The sequence below is a fragment of the Dermacentor variabilis genome, chromosome 7 (genome assembly GCF_050947875.1).
Source record: "Dermacentor variabilis isolate Ectoservices chromosome 7, ASM5094787v1, whole genome shotgun sequence".
In the NCBI taxonomy this organism is placed as follows: domain Eukaryota; kingdom Metazoa; phylum Arthropoda; class Arachnida; order Ixodida; family Ixodidae; genus Dermacentor; species Dermacentor variabilis.
The window spans coordinates 102,593,545-102,618,928 of record NC_134574.1 but is presented as its reverse complement, the minus strand read 5'-3'; the positions used below and the strand labels follow the sequence as shown (position 1 = coordinate 102,618,928).

Genomic DNA, 25,384 nt, shown 5'->3' with positions numbered 1-25,384 from the left:
GAGTCGAAGAAGCCATGCAGGAGGCGATCGACGTGATCGCGGAGTATCTCCGCCCCTCCGGACTTCGATGCTCCCCCGCCAAGTCGGAGCTCCTACTTTACAGAAAAGAGAAGGGCGCAAGACCCAAAGATTGGAAGCCAGTCTCCGAAAGCAGCATCAGACTTCGCACTTGTGACGGGTGGGTGATACCCAGGGTCGACGTTATTCGGGTCCTGGGCATGTTTGTCGAATCCAACGGCGGGAACGGAACTGCTCTCCGCAAGATCATCGCAAAGACGGACAACGCCTTCCGCCTCGTTCGCAGAATCGCAAACCGGCATCGTGGAATGAAGGAAAACAATCTTCTCAGGCTGATCAATGCCTTCGTACTCTGCCACTTCACGTACACGATTTCTATGCACAACTGGCTCAGAGCGGAGCGAGACAAGCTCAACGTTCTTATCCGCAAAATAATCAAGAGGGCTCTTGAGCTACCCATCAGGACCCATACCGAGGATCTCTTGAAGCTGGGGGTACATAACACCGCCGAGGAGATTTCCGAATCCCAAGAACACGCGCAACTCAGTCGCCTGACCACCACAGCGGCAGGTAAACGCATCCTCGAAGAGCTGGGTTACCACCCTGCGGAATTCCCGATTGTCAGTACCCCGATCCCTAGGTGCATTCGAGACAAGTTCGTAGTGGCCCCTGTGCCCCGAAACGTCCATCCCGTCCACAACGAGGGCAGACGCAAGGCCAGAGCAGCAGCCATCCTCAAACAGATCAAGCAACACAACATTAGAGCAAGCTTTGCCTTCGTTGTGGTCGACTCGAGCGGAAAGATTTCCAATAGCGCCTCGATTCGCACTTCAGACCCCGGAGTCGCCGAGAAAGTCGCCATCGCCCTCGCCCTGCTAGACGGTCGTGGGTCCGAAATATATAGTGGTTCGAAAACGGCAGTTAGGGCTTTTCAGAAGGGTTGCATCGCCAAGGAAGCTGTTCGTCTTCTTAACGGCTCGCGTCCACATGCTCTCACAAACCATTCAATTCACTGGTTTTCCGCTCACGTAGGATCTGTCGAGGGTGCTCCCACGAACCCCAATGAGTCTGCCCACGAGGCCGCGCGTGACCTCACCGACCGCGCTTCCTGTATAAGGATCACTGACTCCCCTCTTCTCTACGGTCACAGGGACGCCCCCGCTACTCACAACGAGATTATTAAATATTTCTACATGTCCAGAAGGGTCTTTCCACCCCCTCACCCCAAGTTGAATAGGGCGCAAGCCGTTTCGCTTAGGCTTCTACAGACCAGCACATATCCGTGTCTGTCCGCTCTCCACGAAGCTTACCCCGACGTGTATCGCGACGACACCTGCCGTACTGCGGCCAGACCTCGACTCTACCTCACATGCTCTGGGAGTGCGGGTCGACATACCCCAAGTTCATCAAGGAGGAGTGGGACTCGCTTCTGCGTAGCCCCGCTCTAGAAAACCAAATCCTGGCCGCCCGGCGTGCCCGCGACCGGGCCGGTGGGCTAGACCTGCCGTTCCCAACGTGGGACTATAGCTGGGTGCGCGACGAGTTCGCGTCCTCGCCGGACCTGCAATGAAGTTTACTCACTCACTCACTCACTCACTCACTCACTCACTCACTCACTCACTCACTCACTCACTCACTCACTCACTCACTCACTCACTCACTCACTCACTCACTCACTCACTCACTCACTCAACCACGTGGCCCGTGGTTACGCGTGTTCCTGTGACGTGTTAATATGAGCGGTGCTTGCTATTTCCCTCCTTACTTTTTCAAAAAACTTATTTTCCAAGCAGTGTGCTCAGGATATTGGGACAGCCGGCTATAAAGAGGTCTGTCTCCCCATTTCCTTTTCATTTAATAAAAAGAAAAAGAGAACAGACAGAAAAAAATTGTAAAAAGGCATGGTGCTTAATTCCGTGTTCCGCTGTAAAAGACTTATTAATGCACTTCTTTAGTAGTATTAAGTGGTATTGTATCTGTGTATGAGGAGTTTGCGCATCCTTGTGTGTGTGTGTGTTTAAATTTATTTTGTAGTATTTCATTGACATTATTAGTTGACGTGCGTATCTGCAGAGACTCAAAAGCTTGCAGTTTTGTTGTTGCTTTATTTATAATTAATTTTCTCCATTGAGTGCTTAAGCCCAATTTGCGAAATGTGCTTTATCGCCTCAACGTTATTCATATCCCCTCATGTTATCGTTCTTTGATAAATGAACAATTTATTGTTTGCGGAGAAGCCTGCGACACAATAACGGGCAAACATTTCTGATAAGATACAGAATATGGAACGCTTTTATTTCCCAACAGGTGCCCGCCTCGGTGACTCAGCGGCTATGGTGTTACGCTGCTAAGCACCGGGTCGTGCGGGATCAAATCCCGGTCGCGGTGGTCGCATTTCGGTGGGGGCCAAATGCGAAAACGCGCGTGTCCCGTGCATTGGGAGCACGTTAAAGATCCCCTGCATGGTGGCCCAGATTTTTCCGCAGTCTCCCACTACGGCGTGCCTCGTAATAAAATAGTGGTTCTGGCACGTGAAACCCCAGAATTCATTCCCAACAAGTATGTCGGGGGGTCCTCCAGGCGAAAAGCTGCGACATACAGCTTGAAAGTGCCCGAAGGCTACCACACGGCATGCAGCAGTACGTCTTCGATCGGCATATGCAACATAAACACACTCGATGGTTTACTCATACGCTGACGTGTTGAGTTACTTTGAGAAATTCAGTGAGTTCAGCAACTTCTCTGCGCTACACGGAGGACCTGCGTGGTTGGGGTCGCGTGGTTCGGGATGACTTTTCACGAGAAGGCGGCCGACGCTGGGCGCGGGCGCGGGTTTTCCTGCGACGCGGGGCCCTTAACGCTGTCGCGTTAAAATGTTGAGAAAATGTCCGCCGGACGCCGCCCGTCTCGCTTTTCTCCCTCGGAAGTCCTCACGGCTGTATGCAGAGCAACGCGGGCAAAATATTTCAAAAGGGCAAGCAGCGAGACCTATAGGTGGACATGTCGCGTGACAAACGAGGAGCTGTAAGATTGCGTGCGAGGTGTTTACGAGGCAACGCGGGTTATCGCGTGGAGGGCTCTTCAGGAGCATGCACGTTTTAAGGGGGTGCTGTTTGACGCTCCCTCGGTGCATATGTAGATATGCCCGCTGTCGAACGCTGCATCGTCTGGCATCCTGCAAGCTTCCGCGACCGCGCGCGTGGGAAGCGCGTGCGACCCTGTTGTTCCAGCGAACAAACTGCGTACGGCTGAGAAAAAGGAAATCTTTGGCGGACCTGCGCAAGCTAGTAACGGGCCTTCATCAAGAAGCAGAGTCATAATCATCATCACCAGCCTGGTTACGCCCACTGCAGGGCCAAAAGCCTCTGCCATACTTCTCCAACTACCCCGGTCATGTGCTAATTGTGGCCATGTTGTCCCTGCAAACTTCTTAATCTCATCCGTCCACCTAACTTTCTGCCGCCCCCTGCTACGCTTCCCTTCTCTTTGAATCCAGTCTGCAACCCTTAATGACCATCGGTTATCTTCCCTCCTCATTACATGCACTGCCCATGCCCGCCCCCCCCCCCATTTCTTTTTCTTGATTTCAACTAAGATGTCATTAACTCGAGTTTGTTCCCTCACCCGATCTGCTCGCTTCTTAACCCCCCCCCCCCCCCCCCCTTAACGTTACACCCATCATACTTCTTTCCATAGCTCGTTGCGTCCTCCTCAATTTAAGTAGAACCCCTTTCCTAGGCCTCCAGGTTTCTGCACCGTAGGTGAGCACTGGTAAGACACAGCTGTTATAAACTTTTCTCTTGAGGGAAAGAAGCACAGTGGGACACCCCAAATATAAGGAGCACCGGGCTATACACAAACCTTTCGCTGGAGCTCCAAGCGCGGGCTTCATCGACGTGAGGCATCGCTTCCATGCCGGCGGTGGCTGGGAGTGGCCTTCACGAAAGCTTACACTACACACTAACTGGAATGACCGACAGTGCTGCGTGCGACGTCTGCCGCAGTGAAGAGAACATCGAGCATTCATTGTGCCACTGTCGCCGATTCCAGCCTCAAAGACAAACTCTCTCTCTCGCATCGCCACGTCTGGACGATCGGTCGTTGTCCGTTGCAGACGCTAGCCAGACGCCGTCCCAAACGCCCGTCGGCCCTCAAGGCTGTGGAGGCACTGATGCGCTAAATGAGGGTCTCTCGCCTGTGGGAATGGCTTTGACTTAGTGGCGTGCAGGTAGACTTTACCCGTTACACAAGGCTTAGTCGGGTTCTGCAATTTACTCACAGCGTGCCTCTTCTGATATTCATGTATCGCTGCGTTTTCTTTTTGGTGAAGGCTCCGAAGCTGCAGACTGCATGAGGGACATCGCATACAGTGAAATGTTTCCAGAACGATTTCGAATCCCTTGAGTTCTTTGACCTGCACCAATAAATATAAGTGCGTGATCGCTTTTCTTTTATTATTCCCCCTTTTTTCTTTCTTTCCTTTTTTTGTTTTTTGCAATACGCCCCTCGCCGAAATGCGGCCGCAACGGTCGGGAATTGAACCCGCGACCTTTCCGTGCTCAGCGGCACGGCGCCCGTATAGCCATTGACCCGCCGCGGCGGGGATGGCACAACGGCGTGGGCGGCAACGTTTCGAAGTCGCCATCAAGTATACGTCCGGAGCAGGTAACGCAGACGTGAGTCGAGAGGACATATTTCCTATGGAAGTGCTTTTGACAGCTGACGTTGCGAAATGAGAGGGAGAAGGGGAAAAAAAGGCAACTAAAGGAAAGCAGCAAAGCGTGGCACACGGTTGTCAGGAGAACAAGGACAACTCAATTGCTAGACCCTCCCCACCCCAATCACATGGTTCGTTTAGAGGGACGGATTTGCATTGCCGATGTAATGCGATGTGTACCCACCGTGGTGGCTCAGTGGCTATGGTGTTGGGCTGCTGAGCACGAGGTCGCGGGATCGTATCCCGGCCACGGCGGCCGCATTTCGATGGGGGCGAAATGCGAAAACACCCGTGTGCTTAGATTTAGGTGCACGTTAAAGAACCCCAGGTGGTCAAAAATTTCCGGAGTCCTCCACTACGGCGTGCCTCATAATCAAAAAGTGGTTTTGGCACGTAAAACCCCAAATATTATTATTATTATTAATGCGATGTGTATGTGCATATGCGCGCGCCGTAATTTTCTTTTTTACCTCCTCAATCTGCTCATCTATCATGTAACTGCATGGGGGAAAAAAAATTCCCCGTTTTCATTTGTAATCGGTATCACTTATCTTTACTATTTCCTGAAGCCTTCCGCTGTTTGTGGCTGTAGCCTCGAAACATGGCTCATACTCACGAGGGTATTAGGCGCACGGAGGCAGATAAAAACCTATACGCGCAACTTGAAAGTATGAAAGGCACAAAGATTAAAGATAAAAGTAGAGGTGACACAATGACAACAGAATTCGATTTCCCTGTATTGTTGTTTTATCCTTCCTCCCTGCTTCTTCTACTTCTTTTTTTTTTTAACACATTTGCGAGGTCTGCTACCGCCAGATGTTCTACATGACTCGTTTCCCAGTGTCCAAAGGGCACGCGCATCGCATGCAATTTAGATGGTCATTGCGGACAGCTTATAAAGCACCAATCAACGACCCTGACGGCACGATATGGTGTAGAATTTCGTCCACGCGAAGTACGTCCGGTGATAATCGCAATCAATATAATGGTCACGGGAACTATATAGGTTGTAGCAGGAATAATAAGTCAGATGCACGGACTGAACTGAATGCAGGTTTTAAGATATACCATGAACGCGTAGGTTTTTTTTTTTTTTTTTTTTGATCCTCGAGGAAGAATTGCTTCGTGTTAGCGTTCGAGCTCAATTTAACCTTGCACATTGCCTCCTGCCAGTAATTACTATTCGTTGCCATCTGTTTTCTTAAGGTCGCGCGCAAGTTATATTGCGGTTATTTGACGGCATGGACACTTGCAACGCTTAAAAACGAATATTTTTTTTTTACGAATAAACTCTATAGTTGGCAGTTGGCGTATGATCTGTCAGCTTGCGTTTTTGTCTTCGTCGTCTTGCACCGACCTCAGTACTATTCGGTGCGAACTATCGACCGACTCGCTCAACCCAAGATAATGTCGTGAATACACAATTATTTATGCTCGGAAAGTTATACGAGCGGCGAGACTCGGTTCATGCATTTCCTCGTTTTTCTTTGTTGTTGTTTTTTGCCTCTGTAGCCACATATCAACAACGTTCATACGTATAACCGGCACGCTGTCGTCGGTACTTCATAACAAACACCACAAGCCTCACGTAGAAAGAGAGCGGAACAACGTCATGGCCATAACATCCGCAGGTATATGCAAAAGAGGACATAACAGACATCTCTTTCTATACCAGTTACGCACATTGGCATCCAACTTGTCTCGTTCCTGGCATTGTCTCGGCAGAGGAATCGTCTGGCGCGAGACCAGATGTCTCATTTTGCTAAGTACTAAGTATGTGTCTCAGGCCAATGAGATACGCGCCGAGTCCACGGCTCCCATATAGTGCAACGAAAACTTACTAGGTGAGTGAAAGAAATAATAGAAAGAAAGCAAGACAAAGAGAGGAAGGAAGCAGCACGAGCGCCAAAGCCGGAACTCCTCGCGTCAAGATTGCTCGATGATACGAAGATGGATAGCGTATATTATGTGGCCTTCTTCCTAGACAGCAGACGCCGAACCGTGTTATATCTGGGGGAGGGCTTAGCGTCTTGCACCTCTGGCTTGTGTCGTTACCGTTTCTCTTCTGTTCCTGCTTTTTTTTTTCTTTTTCTCCACGACCTACGCTCAACTCGAGCCGCAGTGTATAGCCGTACTAGCCGTTAGATACACTGCAGCTCGGCCAGCGAAAACCGCGGACGCATTACGACTGAGAGTTCAGCGCAGAACTCGTTAGCCCCACGCAAGTGTTGTGGGAGGTTATATAGCGAGGCCAAGTTTTTTTATTCGGCCTTTCTTTTTTTCGCCTGGAAGCAACAGGCCAGCGCGACGGACGAGGCAAACGAAACCGAAGACAAAACAACCCACTGTTGCTCGCAACGGCTGGGTGAGTCACCGCGTCGCACTTCGCTGAACTCGCCGCATAGGAAGAGGCGGACTGGAGAAGAAAAGAAAGCCGGCAGCAGCTGCGCGAATGTAGCAAAGTAATCAAAAGGACGGAGCGAGAGCAGCGAAGAGACCCCCGCACTCGTATCAGCGGAAACACCCAGCCCTAAACTGCGGTTATTTTTTAGCCTCCATTTGAAAACTTACAGAGCTTTGCGCCATCTATGGACAAATAATAACAACACATAAAGAATACCCATGTACAATTGTGACGGATTCTTGCTGATTTTAAGTTTACAGGGTGACGCGTCAATCTGTGCATACTAACTATGCTTCAGCAGTTGTGTCACTCTCAGACACGTCGCTTACTCGGCGTTTCGCAACTAGCACGGTTCGACGGTTCCCAGAGCGCAAGGCACGCTCGCCGTCTGCTACGGCCCTCGAACGCACGTCGTCTGCTTCGTCTGGTACTGAGCCGCCCGTTTTCTTTATGCTTTCCTACGTCCGTTGCAGGCCGCAGCCACCGTGCCCCTTCGCTCTCTGCGTTTTCTTTTCCGTTGCCAAAGTTTTGTTGCTTTGGTTTCTCGACGCCCGTTGCCTCACGCGGCATGGACGATTTCCCGCTCGCACGAAGCGCATGCACGCAGCCGAGGAATTTCGACCGGAAACGGAAAAAGAAAGAAGAGACGATGAAGAATCGGACTGCTCGCGCTCTTTCAAATGCTCGAGAGGGTCTGCCCTCACCACGCTCCAGAGAGACGCGGGGTAGATGGACGACGGCACTTGCGAAAGTAGTGTTGAAGTGTCGTCCCACCTCGCTAATGCAACGCGGCCGTGATCTCGCATTACGGAAGATCGCCAGCCACAACAGGCCCTCTCTCTGCTGTGTTGCAGAAAACCAGGCGCTCTGTCGCGTCTGAGAGACACTGGTTGTGAAGGGGTGCTAGCGTTTAGAACGAAGCGCATTGCGGATGTCCCTTAAGTTACATCTTCGTGTGTTTCTTGTTTACTTTCCTCATTGCAAACATTAAGCGGTGTATAACTATCCGGAGTCACCCTCTCATTTTCCTTCTTTTTACAAACGAGGAAACAGTTAATCAGTTATCAACACGGGGTAGTTCACGACTGGCCATGATAAGGCGAACCGCATTTGACCAACACGATATGGTACAGTACACTTACAACCGAAGTGACGCGTTACAGGCTCACATGCGTAGGCAGGTAGGATTGACGCAGGGATCGTGATTTGCATATATTCAGTCAGCTCTGCGACGACAATACACGCACGAACGCTGTTTTAGATCAGTTCACGACGGGATCCGGCTTTATATTCAAATCGCGCACGTTGTCATCGTATGTTGTTATCTTGCACCTTTTTCTCGCCGTCAAATTTCCCACCTCCTCTCTCGGGCCGCTCTGCGTGCCGTACGACGCTCCGATTGGATGACGCGTGTCACGTGACACTCTCTCCGCTCGCCAGTTGGCTGACGCGGCCGCCGGCCGGTTCAGTCGGACCAGCGCCTTCGCCCGCGACGATGTCAGTGGAGCACGCGTGAAAAAGCGTGCCGGGCGCTTCGTCGTGGTCCGCTTTCGCTCGCAATCGTTTCCGCGAGGCCTTTTAACGAGTTGTGTTCTACTCTGTGGATTGTTGCGGAGCCACCCTCGGTATCTGACTACCGCTGCAACAGCATCGAAGCCGTGAGTGGATGCTTTGTTTGTTTGCATCCGCGCGCACGCACGCTCGAATCGGGCTGAACTGGCGTTGGCTTCGAGTGACAGCTCGGTTGGCGGGATGCAACGGTTTTATAGGTGGCAAGCCTAGCTAGGCCCCCGGGCCTTGCATTTATAGCGTCGGGCGTTGCCACGCCGGCGTTTCGCTATTGTCGGCGTCTTTCCGCCTCGGGTATGGCGACGCTTCCAAAAAAGCGAACTGCGGGAGAGCGGCTGCGTCCTGTGGCTGCGTCGTCTCGCACCGTAGTCGTTCTTCCGCTCCGTGCACCGGCTCTATGCAACGCGCCAGGTTGCGTCGAGTGGCGCGCGATGAGTCATACGTGGCCTTCCGTGTAAAACTCTCGCCTTCACGACGAGCACACTCCGGGGGGATTTCCTTTCGTTTTGTCACGAGTCCCTGATACCGTCGCGACATTACGCCCCTATTCTCGAGGCTTGCTAAGGTATGCGCTATATCTGCAGTGCGCGCGAATTCTCTAGGTCGCCGGTGTCTGATTCAACGAAACGATTGTTCCGCGCAGGCGATAGATATGAAACAGTCGGCGGTGGAATGTCGGGCGTGCATAGCCACGCGTAACTCGTGCGTGCCTTCGCTGAAAAAAAAAAAAAAAAAGCGATTCGTTCGCGATAAGAAACCTAAATTTAGTTCAACCTGCTTTTCATGTTTGTTTTGCGCCGTCCTCGCTCAACGACCGCGCGAACTTGAAACTTGTTCTGCGTTTAGGTTCGTTTGCGAGCCTTGCGTTTCCGTTCACTCGGTCTTCAGCGGAATGTAATTTGTTCGACACCCGTTTGACATTTAATTTTGTTAGCGGGCTGTCGTATCGGCGGTGATTGGGGCCGTCGGCAGCAGCATATATTGCATTTACGTGGCGTCGCGATAACTGACGCCGGAAGAACGCCAAATATTTTGATACGGAGCGCATCCGCGGTATCGGTTTGACGTGTTTTTTTCCACGACGGGTAACGAGTTTTGTTTCACCTGTGCGCCGCGCCACGGCTTTGGTATGTGTGCTGTTGTCGCCACATTCCCGAGGTAATCGAATGCACTTTCAGCGCGCGTTCTTTTACTCGATCGCATGGAAAGTTGCTGCGTAGCGCTTCGTTTTTATCGCGTGTAGCGCAATTGTGTAGCTGCGTCTTATCTTCCGACGTCCGCTGTCAGCGGACACGGCATATTCGAGATTACGCGCTTGTGGTATATATAGGTCGGCGACCGCTTGTGTTTGAGGGGTCTGCGCTATCAAATAGCCGGTAGCGCGATCCCAAGTTATCCAGCGCCGCCAGTCACATCCTTGGCGGCGGATGTGGAACATCCTTTCGGCCGCAGCCGTCTTTTTTTTTTTTTTTTTTTTGACGTAATCGACCGCGCTTCCCTTCGAACATATTGTGCAACTCTAATCGACCAGCGGTTATCTGCTTTACGCGTTACATGACCTGTCCAACTTCACATCGAATATCAGCTAAACCCGTTTGCTCTCTAATGCAATTTTTCATTCCGTTGCTGCTTATGTACGCATTCCTGATATCCCTTTTCAAGTGTCATCATCTCTGTAGAAATACGGAATGATCGTACATTATACAGGGTAATGGTAAGCTGCTGTTCATTACTTCAGAATACCCTGCTTTGCAAACATACAGAATAAAGACAGAACGGCGCATACGGCGATTACGGTGCGCGTAATTGAAATTTATTAAGGCTCTATATGGAATGTGGTACTGTTCATATAAACATAGCCATGTTATTGTTGCAGTTAACCGACTTGTAACCGGCACTGGTTTTCTGTGATATCCCCCGCCCTACACTGTACGCTCTTAAAACGGTTGCTCCCTTTCGGGTGTATGTTTGTCCCTCAACGGTAATCATCTGCCTTGCTCGCGTTTCCTTTCTTGAAAACTCGGCGCTCGCTACTTTCCTGTCGAGAATGCTGTGCTACACTGATAACGCGCAAGCCGTTCGTGACTGGGAAGTACCGGGCTCGCAGCGTTAAAGGAAACGGTAGCAAGACAGATGACGAGTATTGTTGTGGGACAAGATAAGCCCCAAAGGGTGCAATTTTTTAACAGTGTAAAGTAATTTACACCCTGAAAAGCGAGAAGAGTGTAAATGCGTTTATAACTCACTCTTACACCCTTATTCGCTAAAGGGTGTGTTTGGTGTGAGGTTGTTAGTTACACATTTACACCCTTATTCGTTTTCTCCCACGTACAGTAGAGAGGTCTGGAATTCTCTTCCCGATAACACTCGTTCACTATGTATCACTAAAAGCTTTTACAGCTATCACTAGTAAGCACTTCGCTAACATATAAAGCGCTTCTTTCTGGTTAATTTATTGTGCATGTGTGTTTTTACTGTGTAATGTATAGTAATGTATAATGTTCCCATTCCTGCTATAGTCGTATGTCGGGCTGCGGTATATATAAATTCGCTAAAGAGGATGAGTTAGACCCGTTCACACCCTTTTCGCATTTAAGGGTGTAAATTATTTTACCCTTACTGTGGTATGCACCGTTGATCTTTCCCCGTAATTCTGCCTAGTTAAACGTAAAAAAAAATACCTGAAAGTAAGAGTTCAGAAGACGCACGTTATCGAGCGCTAATGCATTTTTTTTAATTCTCATCGCTACGTACTTGCAAGTGCATTCCAGATCGATGACGTTTCGGAATACTGTCACTTTCGCATGCGTGACTTGAAACTCTGGACGATGCTTCACTGGAGTTGCAGGCACCCTTGCTGTCAGTTAAGCTGTCAACGCGTTCGAGAACTATGTCCGCCGTATGGCACGAGAATTCACGCGTGAAAATAACGGCGGAGGAGTGACATTCCTTTCGTGGCGTCCGCTTCCGGCAGACCGAAAGTGATCGATGCCCTTTGCGAGACTTGAGCGCATTGACGAGCCAAATTTTTAAAGTGGATGCGTATATAACTTATAGGGCACTGGAATGAGTTGTTCCCTTTTTGTTTTCTTCTTTTTAGGCTGCAGCGCGAACTATTCCTTTTCGGTTTTGTGTACGGCCAACTTTCGCGTGACATGGGTCCGAAGTGGTTTTCTGGTTCCAGCTGCCGGAAAGGCGAACTGTCTTTAAATCTAGCCTTCTATTATCTATTTATGATTAAAAAAAGTGTTAGAAACCCTGCGGCATAAAGTTCTTTTTTTTGTAATTAGCTTGACATGATTAAAAGACATGGACATTATATATCCGCTGGCGCTTACGTGAACCATGAAATTGACGAGGTCTCAGACATCGAAAGGTGGTTAGCCGTCTAACTAAATTACGTGGTTCAACGCGGTGGCTACTTGGTGCAAATTCGCACTTTGTACTTTGAAATCCAATTAATCTTTTTTTTTTTTTTTTTTACATTCTTATGGGATTCGAGACAAGCCGTGCAGCGTTGGGTGCCGTGGGCGGGTCTTCAGACCGACTTTCCCACGTGACCCGTGCGGTCCTAAATAATTATTGAACGCAGAACATGCAGCATCAACTGCCGACTCTACTAGGTTTTTCGGTCGGTGTCCCGCACGAACTTATCCTTAATGAATTCTGTTCCCGGTAGAGGACGCGTCTTCGCTTGCCGGTGGACTTGGGTTTTCATACCGCAGTAACCTACCAGTACGCGTCGAGCTGAATGCAACGAATATGTCGTCGCGAGAAAAAAGCGCCCTCCTTCCTTTTAGTTACGGATATCCCGTCTATGCTACATCTGTACGAGGTGAACACTGGCAATATCCCTGCGCAGCAGAACGAAGTTCCGGGCGTAACTGTACAATTAATGGCGGGATTATAGTTGCTCTTGCTTAGTACATGATACGTTACAGTGGTACGTGTCACGTTAAGGCCTTGGCGAAAGCACGCCGCCTACTGCAAATTCAGCAGCCGCTGAGCAGACGACGCGGCGCGGATGAACACGTCTCGAGGAGCATAGGGGGCCTTCCTATTGGCTAAGAGTCCTGAGGGTTCCGCACTGCTGCAGACGACTTGGAACTAACGCCAAACGCGCTGGCTGTAGAGTACAGATCGGGGTATCTTATCGCGACGTCGGGGATTTGGTTTTGGATCTGGCAGGAAGGAAGGAAAACAAGAGGTGAAAGGCAGATAGATTAACCAGATTAAGTGTCCAGTTAGCTACTCTGTACAGAGGGATGGAGTAAGGGTAGAAAAGATAAGAAAATGAGGATTAAAAAAGAAAAAAAAGGAACGCATTAGTTCTTACATTTCGTAGTTTTTCAATGAGTCCCGTTTCCTTTAAAAAGCACGTTATAGCGCCTTTAAATCAGTTAGTGCCGACGTCGGCTGAGACCGGGGTCCAAGAGTTTTGCCTTCCGTAAAGGGACAGTTGTCATTCCTGTCGAACATGGTGCTGAGGACTTTTCCTTGTGCATCGAAACCACGACAATCACGCAGAAGGTGCGCTATCGTCTCTTCGCACCCGCAAACTTCACAATCTCGACTTGTGGCCATTCCGATGAGGTACGGGTACGCATTGGTAAAAGCTACTCCAAGTCATAGGCGACAGGTGATTTAACCTCTCGTCGTGGTAAGCCAATATGTGGAAGTCGACCCAGCAGAGCTTCGCTATGAAACCCGCTCTTGTCACAGCATAATTATGCTCGGAATTAATCTAGAGCCCTCGCTTCGTTCGGTACGTGTCGCGGTATTTCGTGCGCGAATCGCCATCAATTTGCGTTATTGGCTTTGTTCGATCGTCCTTCTTTGTGGGGCGGTGGCCCCGGTTCTGTAAAAACCGGTTGCGCGCTCCTGTACGCAACTTATTCGGGCGCTGCAATTTTAGAGCAAGCGGTCGAAAGGCGCGGCGCAGCTTGCTAGAACGCACTGATGTTTTGACCCGATACGTCGACCGCCCACCAATCGCGAAACTTAAATGCTTTTTTTTTTTTAACAATGCTGAAGGGATCGAGGATATGCGGTCGGCACGGTCGATCTTCCACAAGACCTTTCCTTTTGTAATGCACCGTACTTCTACGTATGTTGCAGCGATTTGTCGAAATTTGATGAATGAAACAAATCGAGCTGAGCTCGATCACGACCCCCTCTGGAACGTGTAGACGCAAAACGCGTCACAAAATTGGGGCCCGCGTCGTCTGGATCCTCTTGCGCGCATCCACACACCACGAAGTCCAAAGGAGTAACGCGAACCCGCGTCGTCGGCGTCTTTCTCGCGCCAAGAGCACCGCGGACGTGCGAGACGACACAGTTAGAAGGCAGTTAACACGCTCCTAATTTGTTTGACGGAGACCGTACCTCTGTCCGCGCATACTTCTATTAGCATGTGAAAAGCAGCAGCTGTCGCCACCAATCGGCTCACAGTCGTCCTTGTTTCTTCTTGAAAGCGCTGCTCTAGCTCCTACTTAAAATGCGGCGTCTACAGTCTGCCATTCTGCGATACCGCGCCTTGCGGAGACCGCTGCTTTGAGGGACGGACCGTGATCGGGCGACGGCTTACTTTGCGCGGCCTGGCTGACCGGCCACTGTCCTCAATTTGACCGCCGCTCCCACCTCATGCGCCGTTCCAAATGGCTTTAAAGAGACGGAGGAGGAAGTGATGAGGAAAAGCGGGCTCCCGCAAAATTGAAACAAACGCACAGCCTATAATATATATATATATATATATAGGACGGAGTCGCTGGGCTGGAGGATATGCTTGGGGTCGGTCGTGAGAGAGGGTGCGTCGTCTGCTACGAGCGCTCGTCTGGCAGCGGCGCGAGCAGACGACGTGGGCGGTGCCAGTTGACACAGCGGCACCACTTGTCGAGCTGGCATTTGTCCGTTGACACTGGCGTACGCCACAGAATGCCGAGCCGGGGTCGCGAACGTAACGACTTGCACACATTGTTCGCCCGGTCTAACTCGCGCGCGCGGTTACGCTTCGCAGCGTCTCCGTCCAAGAACGCCACGTCCTGCGGCATGCGCCGAGGTCTTGCGCTGTCACGACAAAGAACACACACACACACACACACACACACACACACACACACACACGGCAGGCCTGCGAAAGATTTGCGAGTATGCGTCAGGGCCGCGCGGAGGCCCTTTGGTTGCGAGACGACGGCGAGCCGGAATTGAGAGACGTGTTTGCGCTTATTCATTCTGCGTTGCCGCTGCATTCAATGCCGAAACTTCCTGTCGGTCTCTTACAGGAGGCGTTTGTGAGGGGGAAATAGCTATACACTGACGTGGCTTTTTATACGTATGGGGTGATCATTTTCTTTAGGTATTACAGAAAGAAATCGCCTGCCAGATAGAGTAAATGTGTATAATTATAGTAAGGAGGTGGATGTTACTTGCGTGAGAAATTTGACCGTATGTTCAGATAATTGACAAAATTCTACCAACTTATTTGCTTTACAGCACATATTGCGATTTATGAATTGTAGCCGGTGAGTTTGCAGGGCATATCCACTTCTATTTGAATTTTCAAGATGTCGCCAGTTTTGAGGTGTTAATTCTCAAACTATGCGATGAAATACAGTGGCCTTCTAGTTACTCATGCCTTTATTTTTTGTTAGAGCTGGAAGAACAGTGCATTTTACTGCTAGTTTGATCGCACCATCTCTCAATCTGTTGGAAGTGGATATGCCTTGAACACTTATCAGATACAATTTGTAGATTGTAATATGTGCCATAAGGTAATTAAGTTAGTGAATATTTGTTAGTTGATTATGTGTTTCGATTTCTCATGCAAGCAATATCTGCCTCTTTGAATGATCCAGTTAAAGGAAGGAATTGTGCTATTTTCCACCCGCTATATTTAAAGATTCAGTAAAGCCTACAAATGATCATCCCCTATTGACTTCTTGTAATAGACAAAAAGTCTGGTGCAAGAAACAAGACAAATAGCTGCTGGTCCTGGTTCATAAGTCTTTCATCTTAAATGCATACAATGATTGCCACCTTGCGGGTTTCCGCAGAACTACTACGTCAAACATTTGCCTTTGCTTCATGTGTTGTCAACAAATTCCACTTCGCCCTGCCATCTGCTAGCCACCTGGTTAGCTCAAATGGTAGAACGGCTGCCCCGGAAAGGCGGTGGTCCCGGGTTCGAGTCCTGGACCAGGACAAATTTTTCTTCAACTCTGAGGCTTTTCTTTTGAGGAACCCGTTTGGGTTTCCTTTGTAGCAATTGCTACGAATGGGTGGATGTCTGATTTTCCCTTTATATGCATACAATAATAATGGGGCTGAAATGTAATTTTGATTAGGATGTTATCTTGCAGGCTTATCAGAATGACTGTGAATGCAGGCATTGTTTTTCCAGAAAACAAATAAAGAAAAGTTAAACAAGGATTTTATGTTGGTCCAATTCATTTATTCCTGCCTGGACCAGCCAGTTAAAGAAAAATGAAAGACCTTCAGAGTTTCTCTTACTTTATTCCCTTCAACAAATTTGGTGATCACTTGGATAAGACCTGCCATTGAACAGGCTAATTCCAATGTAAACCTACCTGCAAGTATTTTTCCTGGAAACTACCTACAATTCTGCCTGATGCGATCTAATTTACGTGCTAAATTTGTTCCAGCAAAATTTAGTTCAGAGTAGTGCCTGTGTACCGAAACAAACAAGTACAAAGTTTTACAATGGACTTTGTAAATTAAAGAAACGTAAGGGAACATACTTTATTGAGCATACAAGACTACAAATACCTCTTTTTTAAGGACTTGCATTTTAGTTATGCTGCTATTTTTATTCACCATAATTTGTTTCACAGCATTACTCATTCTGTGTATTCCACGTGGCACACTATGGATTTAAAAATCAAGTGGCATTTAAGGCTGTCTGCCATCACAGTTAGTATTTCAGTTAGTGCCCATGGAAATCTCCGAATAAACGATTCACTGACATGGATTGAAGCAGTGTCCCTTGCTCATAGTATGTGCTGATAATTGCATGAGGACAATCTGTACCTGCCTTTATGCTAATTGAAACCGCAATACCCATTGGGCACATGATGCATACCTGCCAACTCTCCCAAACTTGTAATTTACAAATTTGTGCTTATTCTACAATTTTACGAATGTTTTGTCATGCTTTACAAAAAATTTTGTCTGCGAGAAAGTGCTAAGAGTGTTAAAGGATGGGTATAGTGTAGTGGGCCAAGCTAAGACAACCCAGAAGCCAGCTGCAATCCAAGAAAAAAAAACATACTGGACATATAGGAATTGTAAAAACTGAACTGCTCTGCAGCTGCATTTGGACAAATTAGTTGAGCAGGCAGTACGAGATTGCGCCCCATGTCAGTCCTCAATGCCATGCTCTCAATGTGATCCTGTGGAACCAACTCCCTTTTCTGAAAGGACCTTGGGAAAATTTGAGCATCGACTTTGCTCGTCCATTTCCCAACGGCAAGTACCTGCTTGTACTCATTGATGACTATTCCCGCTTCTTCATGGTAGAAGTTGTGTTGTCAACAAACGCAAACTCGACAATTCACATGCTGAGCCGAATATTTGCACAAATCGGTGTCAGTCACCAAGGGAAGAGTGATAACGGACCACCTTTCAGTCCAGCTGACTTAAAATTTTTTGCTGCAGAGTATGGTTTTGCACACCGCAGACTAACACTGCTCTGGCCCGAGGCAAATGGCGAGGCAGAACGTTTCGTTAGAATGCTGACTGAAGCAATCAACGCACTACATGTCCAGGGAAGAGACTGGGTCCCGGGCATGGATCAACTTTCTCAAGTGTTATAGAGCAAGCACTCCACATGCAATGTCACAAAAGGCTCCATCTGAATACGGTTTGACAGGTGGATGCAGTCAGCAATACCACAACCTGATAACAACTTTATTGTTCTGCCAGATAAGGAGGCCCCCGACTCCCTGTCCTCGGCACACAGGCCTAGAGAACGGGGACTGGGACCTCCGCGATTAGAAGCAAGCATTGGAGGTTTTGACTCTTCTGATTCTGCCAGGCTAATGGCTTCAACAGAGCTTGAAGCTTATGATGAAGTGCGCCAAGATGATCTCACTTCAAAACTGAAATCTAAAGCATATGCAGATGAAAGGTACCACACCAAGCCACATGTGCTTAAACAAGGACTGAACGGTGCAAGCTGGTCAGGCAGAATAAGCTCACACCATATTTGAACCTTGACCCACACATTAGCACAAAGGTGCAAGGGTCCAGTCGGGCAGGGGAAGAAAATAACATGCAACGCAAGCTTTTTCAAGGAAGTCCAGCGTGGATGCAGGCATCACTAATCAGATGCCGAAGACGGAAGATCCCTTGTTTTCAAGGGATGCAGCCATGTCACCCCTGGAGAGCGCCCCATCCCGCACTGTCAACTGTAGAGGGCAAGGAAGTCTAGCACGATTCCCTGTGAGAGCGTCATGAGGCATTAAGCCGCTGTGCTACAGACTTTATGACTGAAACCTTCGTTTTTCTTTTTGTACTTACTAAATCACTTGCTTACTTACTTACTAAATGTACTTACTAAATCATGCCATCATTGCACTGATGAAGCATTCACACAACAGGCCATGCGGCTACATGAAGCAGGTTGTCCCAGTCATGTTCTGGCATGAGTTGCAGAGGGAATACTTAGGCATGTGCAGAAATCGGACTTCTGAACGTGCAGAAGGAAATAGTAACTGCGAGAAAAAAAGACCAACACTGATACCTTATATCCAGCGGTTGTTGCACAACCTGAAGAAAATTGCCCGCCGAGGTAACCCAGATGTAGTTTTTTTATGCACCTAACAAACTAATCAGCTTGTGCAGGAAAACAAGACCAGGAAAGAAAAGTGCTCCTAGCTGCCAAGTTAAACACAGCAAGAAATTTAGAAATTGAATACATCAATTATTTTTTGTATACCCTTATCGTGTGGGAAGTATTACATCGGACAGTCGAGCAAATGCATTGATGATAGACTGCGCGAACACAAAAATAAAGTCGACAAAGTTGTATCAGATGGGTTTCTCTCCCTTCATTGTTAGCAACATCAGTGCTCCCCTCTCTTCGAATCAACAACCATTACTGGTAGAAATATGTTCGAAACTCGCTAGACTTATAATAGAAGCCGAGCAGATTGATGCCCTAGGGGATTAATGTATCAGCAAACCGTCATTGGCTCTCTGAAAAAGAATGAAATTTTTGCGCATGGCTTAATATATCCCTTACAAAAATGTTTTGCTCTGATTGCTTATCTGTTCACGTGGCTGTGACTCATGTTGGCTGAGTGTATAAGTACGACCTGGTTTTCGATTACAAACATTGTTGGAAGTTAGCGCTGTGTGTGTCTCTGTGCATCTTCTTTTTTCCCGTCTTTTAATCACGCTACCATACACCCCTTGAAGCCACAAATAATGGTGTCTTTTGCTTTTTTTTGCAAGTGTGCCTGGGTGGTTGAAGTATTATGAAACGCATGATTGAGCCAAATCTGAAAGTGCGACCCACAGCTTAGTGGTGGTAGGTGAGCACAATGGGCTGGCATATTAACATGGCCAACTCTAAACTGCCATTTTTTTAAATCCTTGTGTCTGAGTCTCCAGAGTCATAGATGCTGCCAGGGAATTGGAATATGCCAACATGACGAACCCCCTGATAAATAAATCAGTCTGTTGTGGTATTATGTGTGCTACCACTGGGCAGATGGGAGCTCCCGCAGCCACGCAAATATATACCTGCACCTCGCAGTTGTCTACAAGACTCATTTTAATTTGTCAGAGCAGCTGGTGTTGGATGATCTGCCCATGTGGCGCCATTGTCCAATAGTGTACAGTGCATGAGCCACGCAATCCTGCCGAATTGTCATTGCCACTGGCACCTTTCTTGCCACAGGAAGCGGGTGCATCGTAGCTCCCCGGCGGCACCACCATGTCGGCCTCGCGCCTCGAGCAGATGAGGAGCCAGTTCCAGCAGAACCTGCAGCAGCGCAGTGGTCTCCCACGACCAACACGGATCCCGGGACCAACAACTACTGCCACCAAGGCTACACTCACCGTCAAGCAAGCCACACCTTCCTCGTCACCTGTGAATGGCCACACCCCGACAGCTGGAGAGGCGGTTCCACGGGCCAACATCAATGGCAAGATTCAAAATGGCGGCGTTCACAAGGATGCCTCGACCATCAGGAATGGTAAGTTTAAAGATACTGAAGTGTACACAGATGCATGGTGCACCAATGGTGTCAACTGAATGGGAAAAGACAAGACTTGTCCGACATCCACCTCAGAGCTAAAAGTTTGATGAACATTGTGAATGTGTACTAGAATGTGTTAACTGTTTCATTACCACTACAAATACGCTCAGTTTTGGTGCGTTTACATTTTAATGTTTTCTTTCAAGATGTAGTCGCAAAGCATACCATGATACATAGAATTATAGGCTGATCACTAGTGTTAATGGATGTAAAGCAGTAATAATTGTCCAGACAGTTTTTGAGAATTCTTGTTAAAATTCAAAGGACCTCAAGAAACACTAATGAAAGTAATAATTTGCAATATTTAGTATAATTACTGAGAGTAAAGAGAATCTTAAGTATATAAATATGCACCTGGCTTCTAGTTCCCAACTGTTTTACTTTATTTTTAAGTTGGATCACGCAAAGAATGATTCGTTGGTATTAATACTAGCAATAGCGAAGCCCAAGCTATAGTGAAAAGCAGTAGCTTCACCAGTTTGAATATGGGTAAGTTCCTATTCTACAGGGAGCATTTGTTTTTATTCATTGCAGCAGGCACCTGGTTTGTTTTTTCACTGCATTCTTTTAGGTTTGCAAAGCAATGGCTGTCACATCGGGGAGCATGCAGAGGCCTCCTCATACTTCATCATTGCATTCACAGCTTTTGAGTGCAAGCAAGGTGGTCTGTGTGCATTCAACTGGTGCTGGAACCTGCACGTGTCGTGTTCAGTTCCTTTACAGTAATGTGCAGTGTTGCACGTATTGTAGTAAATAGGGGCACTTGCGCAGGCAGTGTTAGAAATGTAAGAGATCAATCTGCTTTGGTTGAAAGTCAGTCTGAAATTGACTGTCTTCTCTTGCGAGTGAAAACCCGTCATGACAGGAAGCATTGCTCGTAATAATTTGTACATGCTACGCTGTCGAAATGCTGATGGGTAAAGTCAATCCGTGGCGGGAAAAATTAAGTTCTTATTGATATTAGTCGAACGCAATTATCAATATCGTGTGCACTCATGAGCATCTACCGTTCTTTGAGACATCGTTCAAACAGCCTAGATGTGGGACCGAATAGTTAGACAACTTGAGAGAAGTCTCTATCTTCACTGCTTCTGTCATTTGAAAATTATGTTGCCTCATTCGAAAATGGTAAAGCGGGCAATAGCCACCCAGTGTATCATATCAGCCTTAAGAAAGTCCTGCACACACAAAATACAGGAAAGCTTTGACAGGCAGATTGTAAGGTTGGAAGAAGCAGGTTTCCCGCAATCAGTCATTTCATCAGTAGTGGAGGCAGTGCTTAAGAAGATAGACGGAAGGCAATATTACTGAAGATGCAAGGGAGCACAAAAATGAGAAACGTAATGTTGTGCCTTATGTTCACAAGACTTCCCACAACTTAAGAAAGGTTGTGAAACGGTATGGAGTTGAGATAGCGTTCTCGGCTCCCGACAAGCTCGCTGGGCTATGCTCGTGCATAGAAAGTAAAGATAGCTTTCAAGGGTGCGGAACAAAGCACTCTATTTCCCACATAGATTGCAATGTTGGAGTAGTTTATCAGATACCTCTATCATGCGGCAAAGTTTACATAGGCCAAACAGGGAGGTGTGTGCTTGTGTGAGCATGAATTGTCAATTAGAAATAAAATGAATGGGCACCTGCCTGTTCAGTGCTTGGCATGCACATGCAAGCCGATCATGAAGGAAGTAAAGATATTGTGCCGCTGCCGAGATAGTCGAGCCAGAGAGCTTACTTGAGGCATACCATATTAGAAAGAAGGGACACGAATGTGTCAGTGACACCTCAGTTTATTTACACAACAGTGAGATGAGGTTTATCGACGAGCGTAGGTAGGTTGCGTTTTGCATATAGTAGGTTTTTCTTTTCTTTTATCTTTTCTTTTTTCACTCACACGCAGTGGTGTATGTCGGGGGTGTACTTATATGTGGTCTTTGTGAAATAAACATTAGTTGCAAGTCTGCGCCCGTCCTTGTCCTACGCTGTCTCTGTGGTCCGTTCGTTCGCGCAGTTAAACAATGCTTGCTAATATGTACCAACTCGCCCAACAAGTTCTTCTAAACTACGTATGTTGCCGAGTCTACCAAAGTGCAAATTTTGCACCATTTCATTTTGTCAATTCACATGGTGCGGGACATTGCTGGTAGAAGAATTCCAATGTAAATGTTTAACAGCGCGCAGAAAAACTTTCGATCAAATTGAACAGTTTCTGTAGGTGCAGTAACGAGAGCTAGCTTAATCGATCAACGCACTTTCTTGTGGAAATGCAAAAGGAGAAAGCCTAAAAGCAAGTAAATCAAGTGAATGGCGTAGTAAACATGGAATTATGCTTTAGTTCACTTCTGTGAACTAAGAGTTACCTAAAAACTTGCTCTTTTGCTTGGCCCAGTTGTCATTCCTTATTCTACATTCAAAGACAGTCGTTGCGAATTGTATTGCAGATTGTATATGTAGCTTTTATGACTGTGTATGCGTTCAATTTAGTGTTGAGGGGTGTGTACGTATGCAAAGTGGTAAACAATGTCAGTTTGCTATGGTACAGTGATATGCCACATTGAATAATTGTCGAGTAATTCCTACATTTATTCACTTCAACCAAGGCCCACATTTATTTTTTGACACTTCATTTGCAACCCTTTAACCAGCTTCTAGGCTAATCACCTGTGTGAAATGAATGCGAGTTGTTCAAGGCACACAAGGAATAGGGAAAGATTCATAGCTGTGCCTTGAATGTATGGAGCAGCAATAAGTCAATAACGCAGCTATAGTTACCTAGACTAATTAAATGAAATTATGTCAAATTCATTGCAGCTAAAACATGTGACGCTATTAAGAAATAAGAGTGGATTGTGGAAAAGAAACAGTTTAGGGGGCAGGCGATCTTACCTAGTAGCAAGATCAGCAGATTAGCAGGCACAGTTTCGAGATGATGGTGGTGAAAGGACAGATTTAGATGACGTCTATGTTTTGGTAAGCGGCATATATTATGAGCAGTTGATAAAGGGCTGCACCTTTGCACTCGACCTTTGACATCCACTTTTGTCGTGCACTGTCTCAAACTGGGACAGCGTTCGTTACTGTAGAAAGGGCAACAACTTTTCAGGTTTGTCATCCCACAACGCTTGTCATTAATCTCGTGTGCATGTCTGTTTACACCATGCCCCTAAGCACTTTCTAGTTGGGAATACCACATGCATATAAGCTGATGCTCCTGACAAAGCAGTGAGTACAGTGCTATGCAAATGAAGTACACACAATATTGCTCACAATTGTTGCAGGACAAGCATAGGCCTGAAAAGGGGTAAAACTTTTTTTTTTATATTTCAGGTGTGATAGCCTTGCCTTGTCAGCATTGTCATGCTCTGAAAGAATACTGGCAGATATGACTACTGCTGCTGGATGCAGGAAGTGTGACAGCTGACTTTGGTCGATTTCCATCCAGGTCAGCACAATGGGACACCTCGGCCAGTGACAAATGGGACACCTCGGCCAGTGACAAATGGGACACCTCGGCCAGTGACAAATGGGACACCTCGGCCAGTGACAAATGGGACAACTAGGCCACAGACCAATGGGACGTCAGCAGGCAAAACGGTTGTGGCAAATGGCACTCGGCCCCAGACAAGTTCTCCACAGCATACGTTACCTCCTGTTGCCAAGGGTGGTGTCCTCATGACCATGACAACGACCCAGCTGAGGCAGCTCACTAATGGACACCAGAGTGGCTGTGTATGTTGGCTGCACTTCCAATGCTTTTGCCCTTGAGATTACATAGACCCTGAGGTGTTGGCTTACAATGATTTTCATCTCCAGTTTTGTTTCCCATGGGTCACATGTTTTATCTAATCTGCGGTGTTCTAGTAAATGTTTTAACAGGGGGATTATGGTATCATGTTTATTGTAAACTAGCCTGCAAACACTGACATACATTCTTTTCCCACATCATAAATACTGCGTAGAAATGCTCGTTTCATTACCTGTGGCTATGCTGTAGTGACTTTTCTCATGACTGAAAAAAGAAGATATGTGCACGTTAGAAATGACTGTTCCTAATTCAAGTTAGCTTCTCGTTGGATTACACTCTGAATATGGGAGCAGAACATGGATTTTCGTGCAGAATATTGATGCCAGTCCTAGCTTTAAGTGGCTCAGCACTGAACTGCATCTCGAATTTTTTTGTTGGTACTTTCGTAGAAAATGGAGCATGTTTGTGGGAGCAAGAACTGTGACCAGAGTTCTCAGTTCTGTATCTCAGGTCTGCACTTGTCCTCAACTGCATCGAGGTCATTGTGTGGCATATCACACTAGGGTGCATCTCTGTTCGAGCCTGCTCTGGTTGCTCGATGTGGTTATAAAATGAAGTTTTGAATGTTCATTTTAGTACACTTTAACAGGTAGTACTACAGTTGCACACAGTGATAGTGCCAGTATGGCACTCCAGCTAGGATGGCAGTTATGAACGGATTTGCCTGAACTTTGTTTGAGCTCCAAACAAACTTTCGGTTTCTTAAAAGGATTATTGACATATGTTTGAAGTTTTTTGAAGCCTGCCAACTGCTTCACATGCTTAAAGGATGAAACTTGGCCACTGTGAAAGTTCGAAAACACTTACGAAATACTTTAGTTTGACGCTCGTCATGGTCCCGAAAGGCAGGGACCTGGTCTCATTGTTCAATATCAAAACTTACTGATGTTGTGTAGTAATAGTGCATTAAAAAATGTAAACGGGAGTGGTATGCACATTTCTTCTTTTTTTGGGGGGCTGTGCTCAAGTCTGGCAGCTGCAGCAGTTGCAGGAACGAAGTGAGCTAGTGTATCATGCTGTTGATGCGTCCAATTCCTGCATAACAACACCAAAAGTTTTCATAGAAATAAGTATTGTAAATTGTCTAAAGCACTGTGATGCTTCCCAGTGTTTTTTCTAGCATTTAGGGGGGCTGGCAACTTTGTTTTAACGAGACTCAACTGTATATTGTTCACATAGGCAGACTGAGGGCCTTTGCAACACATTAGTCCTTGCCACTTATTCTCTTCCATGTTATTGACGAGTCGGGTTCGTTCACACATTTCTGGCAAAATCGGCTGAGAAAGAGCAGAGCTTGCTGATTGTACATTTCATTTTCCAGCAATGCCATGAACGAATTGGTTTCATCTCGCTGGTTTGTCATGTTTCTGGCAGATGGCAGCACACAATCCACGGGAAAGCACAAGCAGGAACAAGTTTATTCTTGTAGAGCAAGCAAAAGTCGGTGGCAACTGGGACATTTAAAATAATTTGGCCATTTTTGGTCCGAATTTAGGATAGTAGCTTGGTACAGAAGGGGTTGAGCTGCACTTGTCTAGTACAATTTGAAAACATGACAGCGAAATAAGGAAGAGTAACCAACACTGATGAAA

General features: G+C 47.3%; 1 protein-coding gene across 1 annotated transcript in view; it reads left to right on the top strand.

Annotated features, from left to right (window-relative positions):
• The first annotated feature begins 8,596 nt into the window (after positions 1 to 8,596).
• LOC142587709 (uncharacterized) overlaps positions 8,597 to 25,384 on the top strand; it is a 28,693-nt gene continuing 11,905 nt past the window's right edge. The window contains exons 1-3 of the mRNA XM_075698900.1: positions 8,597 to 8,797; positions 19,630 to 19,927; positions 23,430 to 23,716. Of these exons, the coding sequence (XP_075555015.1) occupies positions 19,666 to 19,927; positions 23,430 to 23,716 (549 nt within the window). The 5' untranslated portion in view covers positions 8,597 to 8,797; positions 19,630 to 19,665. The remainder of the gene's footprint in view (positions 8,798 to 19,629; positions 19,928 to 23,429; positions 23,717 to 25,384) is intronic.